This window comes from Protomyctophum bolini, assembly GCF_963924005.1.
Source record: "Protomyctophum bolini genome assembly, chromosome: 5".
Classification (NCBI taxonomy): Eukaryota; Metazoa; Chordata; class Actinopteri; order Myctophiformes; family Myctophidae; genus Protomyctophum; species Protomyctophum bolini.
This window is the reverse complement of record NC_137866.1, coordinates 40,957,921-40,977,639: the sequence shown is the minus strand read 5'-3', so window position 1 is coordinate 40,977,639 and position 19,719 is coordinate 40,957,921. Positions and strand designations below refer to the sequence as shown.

The 19,719-nt window shown below is 44.0% G+C and overlaps 1 protein-coding gene across 2 annotated transcripts; it reads right to left on the bottom strand.

Annotated features, from left to right (window-relative positions):
* Nucleotides 1-882: 882 nt before the first annotated feature.
* On the bottom strand, nucleotides 883-19,286 carry LOC308315810 (uncharacterized protein). Of its 2 annotated transcripts, none has more exons than XM_080763979.1 (3): nucleotides 19,062-19,286; nucleotides 15,927-17,492; nucleotides 883-5,773 (listed from the first exon to the last, which is right to left on the bottom strand). In XM_080763979.1, the coding sequence occupies exons 2-3, from the start codon at nucleotides 17,441-17,443 to the stop codon at nucleotides 5,605-5,607; spliced, it is 1,686 nt and encodes a 561-aa protein (XP_080620105.1). In that variant the 5' UTR covers nucleotides 17,444-17,492; nucleotides 19,062-19,286; the 3' UTR covers nucleotides 883-5,604. The 2 variants fall into 2 exon arrangements, with proteins under 2 accessions (XP_080620105.1, XP_080620104.1); XM_080763978.1 differs by having other exon boundaries at nucleotides 19,066-19,286.
* Nucleotides 19,287-19,719: the final 433 nt, after the last annotated feature.

Sequence of the window (19,719 nt, the reverse complement as noted above, 5' to 3'; positions counted from 1 at the left end):
ATCTGCATAGCACTTGGTACCTTCTTCCCCTCAATCAAGAGGATCACCAGTACTGCAGGAGAGCCAGGTGCCAAACAATCATAATTAAACACCATTGACAATAAACATATATGCTGTGAAAATCTTTGCAAAGTACTCGTGTTCTCTTTTACAATTCACCGAGTTACAAATAATAAAAAATATAAATATGCCCTCATGTCTATTTCCACAGTCTTCCAAGCCAGCCGGCAAAGTTAGTTAATTGGATGCAACTGTGTAGTTTAGGTTTGTCCATCAATGTACGTATGTGTATAGGGCACGGGTTGCCCCGTGACATATATATTACAGGGAACTCCCGTTAAACTTTCCAACAAACTCCCGTAAGCTCCCGAATTGTACCACACCTGTATACCGGTATTACCGTATATTACTGTATATGCCCACTAAACTTAATACAGTGCCCATAATTGCCCGTTAACTCCTGTTACACCCCCTAGTCTAGGGTTAGGGTTTTCACGCAGTGATATATTAATGACATAGTAAAATGTTGAAAATGAGTGGTATTCCCCTTTAACCACTCAAGCATTTTGTTTATTTCCCCCCCGGAAATTGTGCCTATGACATACAGGGGGGGGGGGGGGGGGCGTGGCTAATAGGACATTTTAGGCATTATAGTAAGTTAATGAGACACGTACTGTAGAATAATATATACATCAAATATGTCATGATACTGTATAGTTGATTAACCTTCATGTAAACACAATGTATTATAATTTTGGGAATTATTATTATGTTTCATGTTAACATGACGTTTCGATCTCACATGATCTTTCATCAGGTCATACGCCATGTCAACATAGAAACAACTGGAATTGATACGGCATATTATGATTTTCAATCCACTCAAATCAAACAGAAACACCAGGTTTATTTAAGTTTTTTATTTTTATTTGTAAATGCATTCATGTAGTAGAACAAAGCAAACAAAAATAGAACATTTTATGTAACTTTTGGCTTCTTCTTTGTATGGAGTTTACATAGCACACATTGAATTGTCATGTGTTTACATATACCGTAACTGTAATAATTATATTTACATAGCACATTAAGTGAGTTGTCATATTTCACGATGCATTGTGCTGTAATTCAAAATCGTCTATAGATATTTTACTTTGAAATCTTGCATACGAATGCCATCCAATCAATTAAATGTTTAATACATTTTCATGGGAGAAATGTCATTCATTAATATTCATGACCTTTGTGTAACACATGGAATGTGCTTTGTAAACCCCTGGCAAAAAAGTGTAAGTTACAACTTTTACAATATATATTGATTTATCATGTTATGTACACTTTCTTTACATATTTGTAGAAATTATTTTCATATAACTGCAGAAATGATTAGAAGAATATATTTGTTCTTCTTTCAGATGCATGTACAATATTTACATACATTCATGAGAATATAATAACACTAATTCATAAAAGCTTTGTTTTTTTGTTTTTCTTTTCATATTGCATGGAAGAAATGCCTTGCATGGCATATATTACAAAGTCGAACACTTCATACATACACGTTGGCATTAAGGCACATTGTACCTCCAATAGCGTCTGTCAACCATTTGAACAAAAAAAGGGAAAAAAAGTACATGTTTCTTATTCCCTAACCCAAAGTTCTACATTCCTTTGTTCAAGTTATATCGATGGCAAAGTCTGTTGGTAAAGTTGATGGCTTGCCTCCACTTGATTTAACTACATAGTTGACCAGGGTCCCCCAGGGCACTATAGGCCTGCTTTCCATCTACACTGAGTCTATTTGTAGATTGTTTTTATAAGTTCTATATTCTGATAGTAATCATTGCAATAGAATAGTAGCAGGGGTCTCCCCATCTCCTCCAGCTCTTTAGTAAACAGAAAATTGAGTTTGTGATCCCAATAATTGTACCCAATCAGATGAGAGAACTCGTACTCTCCTGATTAGAAAATGTATTTCTGTTTACTAAATAGTGGAGAGAGACTCCTGTTACAGTACCACTGTATTGGAATATAAACCTTTAACTTTCAACAACAACAAATCACATATAGTTATACCCTCTTTAAATTAACAGCCAGGTTGTAGCCTACATCTCTGATTTTCATTTTCCAGAAGCCATATTGCGTCCCTCATTTTATCCAACGCATGAATGAAATGAAACCAATCCATTAGTATATAAACTACACTCTGACCCAACTGTTCTCTTACAGTACAAGTAAAAAGCACATTTCTTTGGCAGGGAGATGTTAGTGATAAATTATAGGCCATGGTATCTGTTCTGGAGGCTTGACAGTTCATCCGAAAAAATAAAAATAAAACAGAATCAGCATAGCTTCGATTCTTCCATGAGTCATTAAATATGGTGTGACAAGTCACATTTAATCTCAATTAAACGTGATTTCCTAGTGAGTGACAATTACAGCTAAAAGACATTTGGAGAATTCACGCTGCATCTTCAGTTACTGTATTTGGCAGCTGGTTTAAGAGGAAAGGCTTTGTAGGGTTGTAGCAGTGGAAGAGATAATTACAGAGTGACAGTAAGTGTTGCATTGATTAATATGGCACTTAACATGCCAGTTGTAAACTGGCTATCATTGCTGTCAATTTGCTTCGCTGCCCCATAGCTTTACAAATCAGTCGTTACTATTGTGCTAAATCTCGACAGTGGCTTTGATTTCTTAATATGTCTCTGTGACCATGTTAACCATCTTTCCAGGCCAAGAAAACCATTAAGGTCGAAGACAAGTTCAGGCAGACCAACAATTACATTTTGTGGTTTGGCTAGAAGTTTATGGGAGCAGAAATATGTTTTATTCAAGTGCAGGTACATAACTATAGGACCCCAAATATCTGTGGTCATTGGTTAGTGACATCTGGCATGTTATGTTTTCATGACACCCTTCCCAGGTGCCACATTTCATGATTGTTAATTGCTGTAGCAGACATACACTCCTCTAAAAGTGAGTGCTACTTCCCTCTGCCAACCTGGGGAGAGTCCCAAACTGAGCTCATGCTTCCTTCAATGCATGAGGAGTGAGCAGGGCGCTTCGTATCACTTGACAGGGGAGAGTTTTCCCGGTAGGACGTAAGATAACACGTTATTCCAACCAGTTTCTTTCCCAGCCATCATCCATGACCAGGAGGAGGCAGTTTAGAGACCAGGATTACTCCATGTTTTTTGTGAGGGCACACAATATTACATAATGAATGAAGCTGACATTTCTACCCCAATGTGTTTCAATACAAAAAGGCCAGGCGTACAATAAATACTCTTTGGAATAGGTGGAACACATCACGACTTCAATGCCAATATGACATAAAGTCAGTTACTCTCAACACTGTCAACAACGCTGATTAGATGACAAAGTCATAAGAACAAATCAGTTGTGCGTGTTTATCTGCACACTGGTGCGATACAGGTGCTACAGTATACAGGTGCTATATGTCACAGAGATGTTTTGGGTGTTCTGCGGGCTGCCATAGTGAGTCTAGTCTAGTTGAAGTGTCCCTGAGCGAGACACTTAAACCTAACCCTAACAGCTGGTAGATCAAAAGGCCCCTGTCTGTCTGTTTGAAAAGTCAACCCAATTCCACATGAATAGTTCTGGTCCATAAATCTTTATAGAAGCAATTTAGTCCAGAACACAGCCTGATGTGTTTAACAGCTCTATAACACACACACACGCAATTAAAGACATAAGATGCTCAGTATCAGTCTCAGTATCGGTTCGATACCACTACTGGCCACCTTTAATCTGATTCGATCCATAAAACATCAAGTAGAAGCCAGTAACCACACTTCAGAGTAAATTCCCCAGTGATAATTGATCAAGTGTGTACAAATGTTAGCAAAATGCACCATTACGGCTCCATTTGGATACATTTGTACACTTTCAGAGTTAAACTGACACTGACTCACTGAGGATCGTACTGTGTTTGAGCTACTGCTACAGGGTGTAAAGAGAAGCAGCAGCATGCTGAAGTCATGTGGAATTATCTGTAGCCAATCAGCTGACTGCAGTCATAAAGTCGTGGAGGAATTTAAAGCTTATAAAAGGGGAAATGTTTTCTTCTTAAAAACTGTTAAAATATAAATAAATTAAAAGCAGAATCTGCATAGCTTCGATTCTTCCAAATTATCTAAAAATAGAGCTCATGTTTACACAATAAAACAAATTGCTGACATGATAATAGAGATATAGAGTTGGTCCACCTTTGCTACTGTATATTCTCCACCATTCTGGGATGGTTCTCCACTGCAGTTTGCTTCCATTCAGCTGCAAGAGCATCAGTGAGGTCAGACAGTTCTTTCAAAAGGATAATGATTAAAGCTGCAATCCGTGTCCTAAACCCAAGGTTTTAACCCATGTCTCCCACATTGGAGACCACATTTCTACCACACTAGCGAAGATATTGCTATTTCCTATGCCAGGGTCTCACTGGAGACATACTACTTATATTGTATTAACATATTCTACCACACACACACATTGGATAAAATAACGTTGTTGTAATTCTGAAACAGGAAACGGTCTTCCACAAACCATTGCCACAAAATTGGATGAACACAATTGTCTAGAATGTCATTGTATTGAGATTTCCGTTCACTGGAAGAAACGGACACCAATTAGAAACACTAATTAGAAATTGTGTCCACTAACTTTTGGCCAATCATTGTACTTTCAGGCCCCGTGATGTCATAACGTTTATAGCCACAAAGCTTATGAATTGTACAAGCATACACGCCAACAACAATATGCACCTTAACCCATTCTGACCTGAGATCAGATTCATACGAGGTTTCCACGGGACACACACTGGTCTGATTAACCCATTCTGACCTGAGATCAGATTCTAAAAATGTCAGTCGTTCTTCGAATTTTTCAAAAATAGCAGACCTACAAGCTCGTATCGCGCCACTCGGTGGCGCGATATGAGCTTGTAGATCTGCTATTTTTCAATAGCTAAAGCATAACATGATGCCAACACCAAAATGGGTGCCTGGTCAGAATGGGTTAAAGTGTAAAAATACTCTTTCTTTGAAAGCATCCGGTTGTTTTATCTAAAACATTTTGAATGGAACCAAGACTAAAAAAAAACAACAACAAAAAAACATTGTTGTAATATACAAGAAGCTTATTACACCGATGAGGGTGTCATGTCAAGTAACAGTTTTCAGCTAAGCTCAAGTCCTTTCTTCACCTCCCAATAATTTATCACAGTACCACAAACGGCGTGAACCGACGTTCTGACAGAAGGACCACAAGTAAAACGAGATATGTCCAGATGTCCGGGCACGGTCTCTTTGAGAATGGATCTTCCCCCCCTCTCTCCTCTCACTCTCACTTTCTCTCTCTCACTCTTACTTTCTCTCTCTCTCTCTCTCTCTCACACAGACGCGCTCGTGCACACAGTCACACACACACACACACACACACACACACACACACACGCACACGCACACGCACACGTACACGCACAGACACGCACAGACACACAGACACACACACACACAGACACACACACACACACACACACACACACACACACACACACACACGTGGGTGGGGTTGCCGGGGTCGTTGGGGTCAGTTTGCAGAGCGCCCTGTCCTGTTGCTTCGGGGAAAGCGGTGAACTTTGAGGTGTTTGGACAGGTGATCGCTGCGGGCAAACTTCTTCTCACAGACGATGCACTGGTACGGTTTCACTCCGGAGTGAGAGCGCCGGTGCCTGGACAACTCGTCCGACCGTGAGAATCTATCAAAATAAATTAAGGGGCATTAGATTAATCGGAGGAAGAAAAAAAGGAATACATTTTTATTTCTACAAGACATGCATGCGGTTTTAGGTTGCTCTGAATTCCTGCTCATTCCTGAAACAACCAATCAGAAATGAAGCACCAGGAATGCTTTAGATCTTGTTTAAGTCGCTCTGACTGAATGAAGCATCGGCTGGTTCCCATATATATATAGGACTAATGGAAATCATTTGTCAGAATATATAGTATTTTGTGTAGAATATATATTATGCTTTCAGGTGTGCAATTAGTTAATATTTTCACCAACAAATCTGCAAGTTTCTCCCATGTGGGACACCAAAGCTCTACCACTGCTGGAAGAGGGAATCCCCACTTGGCCAGGGGAGACAATGAGCTTAAGGCAGTACTACACACACATAATTATACATGTGTGATTTATATATAAATCACACACTAAATATAACCACACGTCTCCACCATACAACTTATTCCAAAATAATGTTTTGTTCTTTAAAACTAGTTCTGGCTTGCAACTTCAAACATTGCACATGGTCCCTACTGTAGAGCGAGGTAAAGCTTAGATAACACGGAGCCCAGATCAAAGAGAGGCCGTCTTTCTACTATTCAAAACATTCACCGTTACGTCAGGAGTTGCATGTTGGGGTAATGGGAGAGGTGCGTGTGTATTAACTTTGCCTGGTCTCAGGGAAGTTAACACGTCCATTCCGGATTTAGCCGTGGACACCACATGTGCGCCGTAAATCCGAGACGGGGGTCTATTCCTGATCTGGCCTGTGTGACCACAGAACAAACTACATGCACATGATGGCACGATGGCAAACCACTTTGTGTGTGTGTCACACACACAGCGTGTGTGCGTGTGTGTGTGCGTGCGTGCGTGTGTGCGTGTGTGTGTGTGTGTGTGTGTGTGCGTGCGTGTGTGCGTGCGTGTGTGTGGGTGGGTGCACTGTGCGCGTAGCATTTGAGAAATAGACATTAGTGAGGACTTTTTCTTTTAGAGTTAGGCCTTAAAAACCAAGGTTGGGTTTAGGGTTAGGTTTAAGCATTAGAGGTTAGGTTTAGTGGGTTAGGGTTGGAATTATGCCTGAATTATACTTTGTATGCGAGTGTCGCACCGCATGCCAAAAATAGCAGATTTACAAGCTTGTAGAATTGCTATTTTTGTATTTAGGTTGATGTCTTCATAAGTATAGAAATACAAACGTGTAACCGTGCATGTGGGTTGGTCTGCCAGTGGTGTGTGTATCTTGGTGCGTTAGTTAAAGTGTAACACTCAGTTGAATGTGTAAATCTATAACCCATATTGGTTTGTTCACACACAGCAGCATGAGGCCCACTTCTCATGAAGGTGATAATTCACAGAGAAGTAGAAACATCACTCGCACTTATTCACAGACGTGGGATTTCACAAGAGGCCCGTTTATCTTTTTAAAGGCCGGCAGTAAAAACGTGTATCCAAATGAATTGGGGTGATTGGGGAGATAAGCGATGTGGCTATTGGGACGCGCGGCGATGGAATTTGAACTGATGTGACACCGTTTCGTTTTCTGAGAGCGCGTTTGCCTTTGTCTCGGCCAAGGTGGCTGGCCAGCGGTCAGTGAGATTTAAAGCCAAGAGGGTTGCCGGTTCAATTTCCGAGATGGAAAGTTAAATTCCAACCAGGTCTGTGCTAACTGAACTATGTCTATGTACCCTCTAATATCCTCAGTGTAGATTTAACTCTGAGAGTCTACAGAAGTACAGATGGAACCAAATGGACCTGTACGGCTGTATTTGGCTCCTGCAGAGCAACTGACTGACAGTGGAAGTATTGCAGAACAGTAGCTGCTGCTAAGGTAGTAGCTAATGGAAATCCAAATATACAATAACCATCCCTTTCAGTGCAAAACAAATCTATTAACTAAATCTATTCATAATAATACTTAAGTGAGGCTGCTGATTATGTTTATGAGCACATCTTGAGCCATTTCTGATAAAACTTGACATCTTCACCAATATTACATGTACAAGTACAAGTAGATCACGTGTTTTGATCCGTTTCACTGTTATCACTACAGTTATCAATACAGTTACAGAATATAAAAGGAATTCTGGACCAAATGACAGACATTATCGTCTCTAACAAGAACATGTTCCTCGAGTCCCAGTAACCAAAATCCCCCTAATGTATTATACTGTATGTCAAATAGGGGATCCTTGAGATTAAAAAGATGAAAAGAATCACTGCAGTCGATTGTTGATCTAGTACTGATGGAGCACTGATGCAGAACAAAAGGGGACTTATGCTGTCTTTAACGATTGTCGTCCCTTTGCTATGCTGAGGAAGATGTCTTGTGCTGGACGCTGGGAATAAAAATGCAACAGGAGTCTCCAAGTCTGGAGACTGTGTAGGTTAACAGATGTGGCTGAAACCAGAGGTTTAAATAGTGTGTGTGTGTGTGTGTGTGTGTGTGTGTGTGTGTGCAGGGGTCCAGTGGTTTTAAGGGTTAACAGGAGCTTTCCGTCAACAGCGGGGAGGGTGTGTCACATCACAAACTGTACCGTACATTTTGAGACTGTCACACACACACACACACAGGCATGTGGGCGCACAACATGCCCCCGTACCGCACACACACACACACACACACACACACACACACACACACACACACACACACACACACACACACACCACACCCTAAAGCTGATGCTGTTCCATATCAGCTTCATGCTGAGACATGATAGAAAGCATGTACGGTTATTACACTGACTCAACCTGGGCTGGGGCCCAAATATAACAAATATAACATACCACAGCACCTAACCCCAACTCTCTGAAGCTAATGTATTGATGTCTTGTGCAAATACACACCAGGAGTGTTCTTCAAATCCATGACATGCCGAAGATTGATCATGTGGGGCGATTCTCTTCTCACCGATTCTGTCTCTTTCGATATCAACTCCCCCCCCCCTCTCTCTCTCTCTCTCTCTCTCTCTCTCTCCCCCTCTCTAAAGTGGTCTCTCAACTCTCAGAAGGGTCAATGAGTGCATATTTGTACGGTTTGGGGTAGCGGAGTGGGGGGTGGGTGGGAACTTGAGCTTGATAGTTGATGTTTTCTCTGCCTCTAGACTGTGGTTGTCCCCTGGGGTAACGTTAGTGTGGGCACAGAACATGCACGCACACACCACACACACACACACACACACACACGGTTTTGTCCTAGCTTGTCGCAGCCTACAGAACGTACAGTTACTTGAAGCATCATGTAAGGAGTTGAAGCGATCGCTGTGTGGAGTGAGCGATCCAACTCTAGGAATAAAATCTGTAGAACATATTAATACTATATTGCTTGGAGTTGTTCTTGTGCTTTTCCATTAAGACATTTAGACACCGGTGTTGTTGAGTAGCACACCTACTGGTTGACAAGTAGTACAGCCTGAAGCTCATACGCACCACTCCCCCCAGACCAAGCATCTAAGCATCTACTCCTATAGGCCAAGAGGGCACCCCCTCATCTGAACACCCTCTTTGCCTAGCAGTATGGTGTTTGGTCTCCCACCACCAGTACATGTTATTGTCTGATCACAGCTTAGGCCACGTATTGCACAGAAGCTCCCCCAGAGTTAGTGTCGAAGTGTCCTTGAGCAAGATTGAACCCCTAATTGCTCCTGATGTGCTGGTTGGTGCCTTGCATGGTTTCCGCTGCCATCGGTGTATGAATGAATGTGCGTGTGAATGGGTGAATGTAATGCACAATCTATGTAAAGCGATAAAGGTGCTATATAAATGCATCATTTACCATTTAAGCACAGACCATTTTGTCCACTAATGGATATATCGTTGCTGTCGAGAGGAAACCACCTATCTTCATTTTTGAGGACTTTCGTTGTGTTGTGTCTGTGTGTTGTTTAGAACATATTGAACCAATGGAAAGTAGTAAAGAATGCTTTGGACAAAACCTCTTAACTCCACTCCTCAAACTGTCGGCCGCTAAAGCAACGAACTCCATCACCTCTCCCCCTCTCATGCAAAGTAATTGACGATATATAAAGTCAACACCAACTAAGACGAGGCATGCAGTATTGCTTTCTTTTCTAAATACGTTTTCTTAATTTCCTGAAAAATCTACATTTTCCATTTCTTGTAAAATGAACATTTTGGAGTTAGGTAGTTTCTTCCCGACAGCAGAGATACATTTTGTATAAACCTTTTCTCCAAGCTCATAAAAATGTTACCAAACCTGCTAAATAATAAATGAGTCAATATTGGCTAAGCATCGCTGAGCCGTTAAGAAGACATGAGTGTTCGATTTGACCTTTCAAACCAATTTGCATGTTAAATGCATTCAAATGTAATGAAAACTGAACTTTGAAAGAAACATAACAGCATCGTGGAATGTGGTTTGTATTAAATGAATAGAAAACAATGGTTTCCTCAAAGACCAAACAATGAGCAATGAGTCATAATTGATAAACTAAACATGCCAGAACACCGATAGGGTCCTCATTCTGCAATAATCTTGCTCGACCAAGTATGTGTAGTGTGTACACATTTCAGGTAAACATTGTTATGTAATGCCTGGCTGCAATAAAGCCACTTTCACGTGTCTTCTTTATTTAAACAGAAGCACTGTTTCACCGGTGAGTCGGTGACATTGACTTATGGAATCACACATGTAGGGTCAAATCCCAGTTGAGCCTTTCCTATTGTCTGTCTCCCCTACACTGTATCCCTTTCAGATGTTCTACTGTCTGTCTCTCCCACATGGTCTCCCTCTCAGCTTCCCTACTGTCTGTCTCCCTTTCAGATGTCCTATATTGTTTGTCTCTACCACACTGTCTGTCTCTCCTACACTGTCAAATGTCCTATACTGTCTCTTTTCTATAAAGGAGAACTTCACTCAAAACAGTTAGTTGACAAAGAAGCAAAGTCCAATTTAGACTTCCTCGTGTGACAGTGTTGCATGCTGAAAATAGCCGATCGACAAGCTCACAGCGCATCGTGTTACGACGCTCTGTGAGCTTGTCGACGGATATTTTTGGCACGCAACACTGTTCTACGACAGAGTATGAACAAGGCAGAAGCCTATGATGTCATCGGTCACTCACTCACACACACACACACACACGCGCGCGCCCACACGTGCACGCACACGCTGTTGTCACATGCAGTAAACCTGAACACTGTCCATCATCGAGCCCACATCAAAGTTTGCATGCAGGTCTGCGCTCAGGACTGTGCTTTGATGTGGACTATTTGACTGTGTGCTTTGATGAGGAAGCAGGTAGTGAGTGTGTGTCCATTTGTTTATGTGTATATATGCTCTTTTATGTGTTTACATTTACTTTTGTCTGTGCCACACATACAATAAATGTGCGGAAAAAGGGATGCAGGTGTATGAGAAACAACAGTCTGTGTGTGTGTGTGTGTGTGTGTGTGTGTGTGTGTGTGTGTGTGTGACTGTGAGAGAGAGAGAGAGAGAGAGAGAGGAGAATGTACAGTAAGTAGGAACACCTTTAAGTGATTTTGACAGTAGGCCTATGTGTCACAGCAGGTTGTGTGCTTGAGTCCAGCCATTTGAATTCCTCAAGCTCTATTTACTCCAGTAGCGACAACACATGAGCTTCTCATGTTACCAGAGACTAAAGGCATACAGTTCCCCTCCCTCGCTACCTCTCGCTCCCTCTATACCCCTGTCCCTACCTCTAAACCCTCGTCCCTAGACCTCTCGCTCCCTCTATACCCGTCCCTACCTCTAAACCCTCCATCCCTACCTCTCGCTCCCTCTATACCCGTCCCTACCTCTAAACCCTCGTCCCTAGACCTCTCGCTCCCTCATGGAGGAGAGCAGCTACAGTACACTGAGTACAGCAGGTCCTCCACGGGGGTGGAGAGGGGAGGAGGAGGAGGAGGCAAGAGATCATCTCAGCAGGTTTGAGCTAAAACAATAACTAGATATTCCCACACTTCCAGTAAGGCCAAGGAATAACCGGCAATATGGTGACAGGTTGCTTTATGTTTTGGCCTATAACATATTAACATAGGTCAGGCAGTATATGATTCCTTGGATCATGAGTCGACACAGCCTTTTCTTTTTGCTACTATCGTCTGATATCACTCATGGATCGTTCAGATTTTTCATATTCCATTGTGTGATTGGCTACGATTGCCTTCCGAATTTAGCAAAAAAGGACCTGTTGTACCCCAAGGTGATTTCACTGATACCAACAGGCACAAACAGGGTTTGAATACACTTTGCCTTGACAATTATTGGTGGGCGGGCCACCCCTGGGTATAGGCAACCCAGCCTGGCAGAGATCTGTGCTCCGATAAGCACATATTTCTAGTTTTAAATTGAACTCTGAGAGTATTTACATACAAATGTGGATAAATTCACACTAAGAATTGTTTCACTGCATGTAAAGGTAAAGGTTACATATCACAAGACTAGACTGCAAGCCCTTTTGTGTCCCGTTTGTTCTCTGTGTGTGTGTGTGTGTTTTAGTAAATGTCATCTTGTTTTACATTATGTTGTCACCTGGCTGACACATTTAAATGGCAGCGTGGGATTTGTACACACAGGTAATTTAACTCTGTGGTGCACAAATGGCCGTTTCTTACACTGTGACCTTTCCAATGGTGCTGTGTATAATGCATTAGCCACAATAGAATGTCACGGACTGGCATGGCATAGGCTTTATGGACCAGTGACCGGCCAAGTTATTATTATTATTATTATTGTATTATTCATTGATACAGACACAAAATAAACAATACAACAAACAATAAAACACGATTCATGTTAAACTAAGCCTTTTTACACTCTCTCCCTCTCAGCTTTCTTAATGTCTATCTCTCCTACACTGTCTCCCTCCCATGGCCAGCTTTTTGATGAATTGAACATGGTGGACACTCTTGTAAACAAGTGTAATGCTTAATTGGGTCGTCCACTCACAGTTAACAGTCTTTGTATTGCGTTTGTGCTTGAAATGTACTGTAATTCCTCAAACTGTTAATAAATATTTCAATCAATCAATCAAAGCTTTCCTACTGTCTATCTCTCCTACACTATCTCCCTCCCAGGTTTCCTACTGTCTATCTCTCCTACACTATCTCCCTCCCAGGTTTCCTACTGTCTATCTCTCCTACACTATCTCCCTCCCAGCTTTCCTACTGTCTATATCTTCTACACTGTCTCCCTACCAGCTTTCCTACTGCCTATCTCTCCTACACTATCTCCCTCCCATGGCCAACTTTCCTACTGTCTATCTCTCCTACACTAGTATCTCACTCCCAGCTTTCCTACTGCCTATCTCTCCTACACTATCTCCCTCCCATGGCCAACTTTCCTACTGCCTATCTCTCCTACACTGTCTCCCTCTCAGTTTTCCTACTGTCTATCTCTCCTACACTGTTTCCCTCTCAGCTTTCCTACCGTCTATCAATCCTACACTGTCTCCCTCTCAGTTTTCCTATACCGTCTGATTTTCCTGGATGTCCCACCATGTCTTTGGTCAAATGGTTACAGCCTCTGTGAGGCTGATGAATGGAGTGATGAGTTGTACAGTGTTCCGGTTATATTAACCCACAAGGACATGATGCAACAGCATAAGCGGTTTGAATTAGTTGCCAAGTTGCCAAGATTTAAATAATTGTGAAATATGTGTTGTTTTTGGATCAATTCATTGGCGCCACAAAATGACCTCCCTTTATTGGGGGGCTCAATAAACCTATTTCTATCCAAAACATCCATACTGTTGGAGCATCATCAAACAGTGCATAGCAGTGGTAGGACTGATGGCAGCACACTCAGCTGTACTGTACCACAGGGCTTGGAAATTAACCAGAAATAAACCGACTTAATTTGGCTCAAGAAGGTTATGAATAATCGAGAATCCGTTGTCCCCTTATATATATGTCCAATATTCATTTTCTAATCGACTAAATTGATTAGTCTGATTAACAACTCAACCCTGTTAATTATAATTTGTTTGTACAACGGTGGCGTGCGCTACTATAATGCAGTACTAACCCAGGGCTACATTTAGATGAACAGGAGTGCATTGTGCATGGATGGGGCAGATAGTGGCCCAGCTGGTTACAGTAGATGTAAAACAGCTGCAGCTGTGATGATGCCACTGTCATCCCACCATCCACCCAGCTGGCTGTTACCGGGGGCAACCCAGGCCACTGATAAGGCCTGGCACAGCTGCAGGACTTACTGCTGAGCAGAGCACAACTTATCTGATACCCCCTCCCTTCACACAGAATGGGGGGGGGGAAATTAGCAGAGCACAACTTATCTGATCCCCCCTCCCTTCACACAGAATGGGGGGAAAAAAACTGCAGAGCACTGCAATGGCAGTAGCGGGTAAAAAAAAAACAACTCATAAACGTGGTTTATAGACTAATCTTTGGAAGCAGGATACAGGATTTCCGACTGAGATGATGTGTGTCTGACGAATGACAGAACCACATCAAACTCGTTTTGGGACCATCTAGAACCCTGTCAAAAACAAAAACCCCTGGAGGGATGTAGCAACGGGGTGCCCCCTCCGCCCACACAAACATTGACAGTGAGTACTTGTCCCAGACTCCCAGGGCCCAGAATTTGGTGCTACACTACGTTGAGGAATAGTGGACTATCCCATCTTCAATAGAACAAAAATGGATGGATCCTCCGCAGATGGATCACATTGAATTAGCAGGCCACAAAGGTCTGCCAAAGTAAAAGAGTAACTAATAAATACTTTGAACTTCATACTGCAACAGGCCAGTTGTGTGTGTGTGTGTGTGTGTGTGTGTGTGTGTGTGTGTGTGTGTGTGTGCGCGCGTGTGTGTGAGGCACAGAGAGCATATATCAAGTTGTTGCAGACGGAGAACAAACAAGTGTGGGTCTGCCAACGCGGTGCAAAGTCTGAATGAAACTTCAAAAGCCTCCCTATCTAATCTACAACTCCTGCCATGGCAGGAAAAACACACCGATAGCACAGTTACACGACCAGAACAAATTATTACCTCATGTCCAATTTATACCTTGGCGTACGACGGTGCCGCTCAACAAAAACAGGAGAAAACCACTTTTAGTGCATGCTAACCATAGTCCTAACCGTAGTGGAACCGTTTTTTGGTTGTGCTACTGCTATCCATACCTATCTTAAAGTCATTACCATATACACCTTTGTCAAATGGTGCGATATAGACCCATTTGAGGTACCTAAATTATACTAAAGAACCAGCAGGGAACTGCTAAAGAACTAATACAGGGACTTTTGTATGACTGGTGCTATAATGGTGCTATATAGCACCTCAACCACTCCAAACAACCACTGAGGAATCGCTGAAGAACTAATATTTTTGTGTGTAAGCAGAGCATTTATTTATTTGCTCAGTCTTCCTCGGGCAAAAACTAAACAATATTTGACCAAGGAAGACCATTTTGGGCCAAATCATTGCAAACAAAGGTAGCTTTTAATTCCAGATCAGATTTTTTTCATCCTTCCATGAGTTATTGCTACACATGTGTTTTGCGTACAGTCTGTCTTATCTGTCAATAGAAGAAGCTGATAGCCCTGTTGACCTGGATGTATAGACTTTAGATAAATGCGCTGACGCACGTGAACGTGATTTTGATGTATTTGATCCACTCTTGTGCCGTCCAGTTCACTGGAAGGTTGCATTCGGGCTATTAACATGGAAGGCCATAGCAAAACGAAGAGTGGCTGTCATACATGCTTACACACACGCATCAATTGTTTCAAGTGCCTGATTTGTCATGCGAGAATTTGGATTTATTTTATCATGCATTTCATTGAAAACAAAACAAAAAACAAATCAAAACAAGCGTGGCTCCCATGTGGATCTATAGGACCTCATGTGGCTATAGCCTCAGGTTTCAGCCTGATCTGACCACCATTGACTTCCATTACAAAATTAAATAACAAAAAAAAAGTGAAATTTGGCGATGGTTATTTTCCAGACAGCAAACACACACATGGACAGATCCGCTTCTAGGCCTCTTGCCTCCTACAGAGCCACGCCGTAACAAATCTGCCAATTTAACTCAGAGACTCTAAACTAGTTCAGTTGGCAGTCAGTAACTATCCCTATCTGAATCACAACTCATGCACAGATTCACTGATGCTCACCTCCAGCCGCAGCCTGGCCACGTGCAAGCAAAGGGTTTCTCTCCTGTGTGTCTCCTCAGGTGGGCTTTTAGGTGGCTGCTCTTGGTGTACATTTTATTGCAGGCGGGGAACGAGCACTTGTGCATTTTGATAAGGTCCGCTACAGAGCTCTTCTGGTACTTCTGGCCTCCGATGAGGAACCCCGTGGCGGAGCCTCCTCCGACCCCGACTTCTCCCAGGCCCATGGGTTTTGCAGCGATTGGCACCGGTGCGATCCGGACAAACTTGGACGATCCGGCGGTTCCGGGCGTGCTGGTGAGGTTGCCAGGGGACACCAACTGAGGCACCAAGGCAAAGGTCTGCCCCTGGATATTAACGAGGAGCTGGGCTATTTTGATGTCCGAGGGGGTCTGGGCCGCTTGGGGAGGCGGCTGCTGGGTGACAGGGCTGGACACGGCACTGGGGCTGGGTTCTTGTTTGATCTGTATGGGCTGGATCTGTAATATGACCGGCATGCCGGATGTAGCGCCCGAACCCTCTACGGAGACTGCCGGGGATGAACAGTTCTCCTGTTTAATTCCATCCATAACGTCACTATCTGAACTAGCAGGACTAGAACTATAATCCGCGACTGGCGCAGCGTTGTCCGCTTCAGTCCTCGATGACAAATGTTTGGCCTCTGCGAAGTGGGAGGAGTCTGGAGATTGTGCGCCACACGCCACCGGGACGGTCTGATCGGAGCTCTCTGGCGCCGCGCCGGCGTCTCCGGCTACCGTTCCCGGGCTCTCCGCCTCCTCCGACGCCGGCGACATCCCTCCGTCGCTCCCCTCCTCCTCCTTTATGTCCTCCATGTTCTCCTCCAGGAACTCCTCGATCTCCTCCAGCGTGGGCTGGAAGAGCTGGTGGAGCTGATGGAGCTCCTCCAAGAACACAGGGAACTCGTAGCCATCTTCCTTGGCCTGCTGCTGCAGGAGGCTGAGCCGCTGCTCCCTCCTGGCCTCCCATGCCAGGCCCATCGGCAGCAGAGGGGAGGATGCCGGGGCGGAGGGTGGCTGGGAGGAAGACGGAGGAGCAGAGAGAGTGACGTTTCCGCCGCCCAACGAGGAGGCGAGCGAGGACTGCGACAGGAGGAGGTCCAACAGGCAGTCGTTGTGGCTCTCCCTGCCTGAGGAGCCGCTCCCACAACCCCTGCTGTCGTAGCCGGAGCCCAGGAAGTGCACCGAGGAGGACGAGGACTCCGGGCTGGAGCCCAGGAAGTGAAGCGAGGAGGACGACGAGGACTCCGGGCTGGAGCAGAGCGACGAGCAGGGGCTGGACGACTCGCTCAGGTCATCCTCCGAGGCAAACGGCGACGCGGAGAGTGCCGCCCCCTGGTGGAGGTGGTGGTGGTGGTGGTGGTAGATGCCCACGTCCGTTACCATGGTGCCCGGTGGCGATACACCGCCGTTGCGGCGGTGACACCGACGGCTGTAATCGGACGCCGGAGAGCCGCTGAGGTACAGGAAGGTCTCCTCGCCAAGCGGCAAGTGATCCACCATTCCTGTCTGCTCTGCTCTGCACACAGGCTGGACGGATGGTCTCTTCTCCCTGCGGAGGAGAACCAGGCGTTTGTTACGGTTCATAAAGCCATGTTTTAATTTGTAAGGTGGTGTCAAGTCACCTGCATGTATATCGCACACTTTAAAAACAATATAGACAGCAGGTGACCCAAAATGCTTTCCAATCAAGGATGACCAGCAGAAACATGATACTGTAGTAAAAGGAAGTTTAAAACAAGTAAATCACACAAAGAAACTGGTGACTGTCTGTTGCTGGTTCTCAGGGTCTGGTAACCCCCAGGGGTCCTTGAGGGGTTCCAGGGGTCAATTAGGAACCAAATGCATATAGGCTACATGACTGCAAGAGTGTATGGAACCAAAACGGTCCCAATTTGGTTCCAAATGAACACAGTGTATTTACAGTATAGATTGGTATCCTTGAGATAAAAATGGTTTGAAGGTGTAGCTCTTAACATCGCTGTTGGGTAGAAACCTTGTCCAAAACGTTCCTTAATAATTATTCATTCTAAGACACTTTTTCACTACTTTTGTGCAACACTCTTATCATGAAGTATAGCCTAGGACAATCATTTACGGGAAATAAAACATAAAAGGTTAATTTATGGAGATATGAGGTTTCTGCCTGACAATATGTGTAAATGTGTGACACAAGTTACAACACAACCTGCTTCTTCAAGTGATTTGAACCTCAAACCTCAAACTATAAACTCCTGTTTAAGCTTAATTCAAATCATATTCCATCATACAACACAACAGATCAGCACGATTGTTGTAGATCAGTCCTTTTTTTGCAAGCTGCGCTGTTTTACGGCGTTATAATATATTAGGCTCGAGGGAGCGTGGGGCCACGTGCGGAGTGTCTGCTGTCAAGAGAGTCAGCCAAATGGCATAAACGTGATGCTTGTGGAACAGTACAGTGCAGTGCGTGATCAGTGCGTGTGTGGATCCGTACACCGTGCCTGTGCACTGTGTGTGTGTAGTAGGTCTGTTGCATATAAAATCAATAAATCATTCACTGAGATCAAAGGCTTTTATTTATCCCCATGCAGCACCAACATTATTGAGATCATTACAATTATAGGCCTATAGGCAAACTTTTTTTTTTTTTACATTAGGCCTACTCACTTATGATTACAAAATTACACACACGTCAGTGAATGGATGAAAGTGCATGTTTGTGCTTGTGCGCCCCCTTCTGTAAACTAAGTTGACCGACAGTAACCCGCGGCGGCCACGCGCTGTGTGCGTCCAATAACGCAATATGGTAATGATTAAGAAGTCCACTTTTATGCTACTTTTGGAATAATACAATTATTAGGCTAATGTCCGTTTATGATGGGCTACCTGTCCAGCCAACCTGCACGTGCACAGCCTTAGTTTTCAGCTTGTATATCAGCTTGTCAACAAAGTGACAACTTGTGTCCCGTACCGAAAAATGTACATTTTAGCCTTTAGTTAAGAGAGAGAGAGAGAGAGAGAGAGAGAGAGAGAGAGAGAGAGAGAGAGGAGATCAAATAGCTCAATATAGTCTAGGCTAGCCTACAAACAACCGTTCACAATAAATCGATGTGCGCAAGGCAGAGCGCAAATTACGCACTTACCTCTGTGTGTTTGAGTGTGTGTGTGTGTGTGTCTGTGTGTGTCTGTGTGTGAATAAACGACGTATTGTCCTTTCAGTCGGTCTTTAATCCTGGATGTGTAGCAGCTGTCAGCTGTCAGAGGAGCAGCATGGTGGCTCAGAACACTGATAACTCCAGTATGTGAGCAGCTTGCCTCGCCGGACGGCTCGACGCGCTCCTCCACTCCAGTCGAGGTGTGTGATGTGGCCAGTAGTACATTTACCGTCACATGATTGGAGCTGGCCGGGTTATAGCATTCAAAGTAGGGCTCGGTTTACGAAGGCTCGCCCGCTCGGCGCGCACCCATTGGCTGCCGAGGCCACGGAGGCTGGTTCTGGGGGAGAGCTCTCTCTCTCTCTCTCTCTCTCTCTCTCTCTCTCACACACACGCACGCGCTCACTCTCTCTCCCGCGAGCGGGGCGCTACACACTGCTCACTCAGGCAGGCAGGCAGGCACGAACGCACACGCGCGCGCGCGCGACACACACACACACACACACACACACACACACACACACACACACACACACACACAGAGAGAGAGAGACAGACAGACAGAGGCAGAGAGACAGAGTTAGAGAGACGATATATATTCCAACACAGGCTGTGTGGACTCCATGTGGTGTATTATTTTTT

Excerpts from the sequence above, each read along its gene's own strand:
- LOC308315810 (XM_080763979.1), bottom strand. The coding sequence starts at position 17,443 with ATGGTGGATCACTTGCCGCTTGGCGAGGAGACCTTCCTGTACCTCAGC. Across the intron at positions 5,774-15,926 it reads TGGCCAGGCTGCGGCTGGAG|ATTCTCACGGTCGGACGAGT; the intron begins GTGAGCATCAGT and ends TTATTTTGATAG.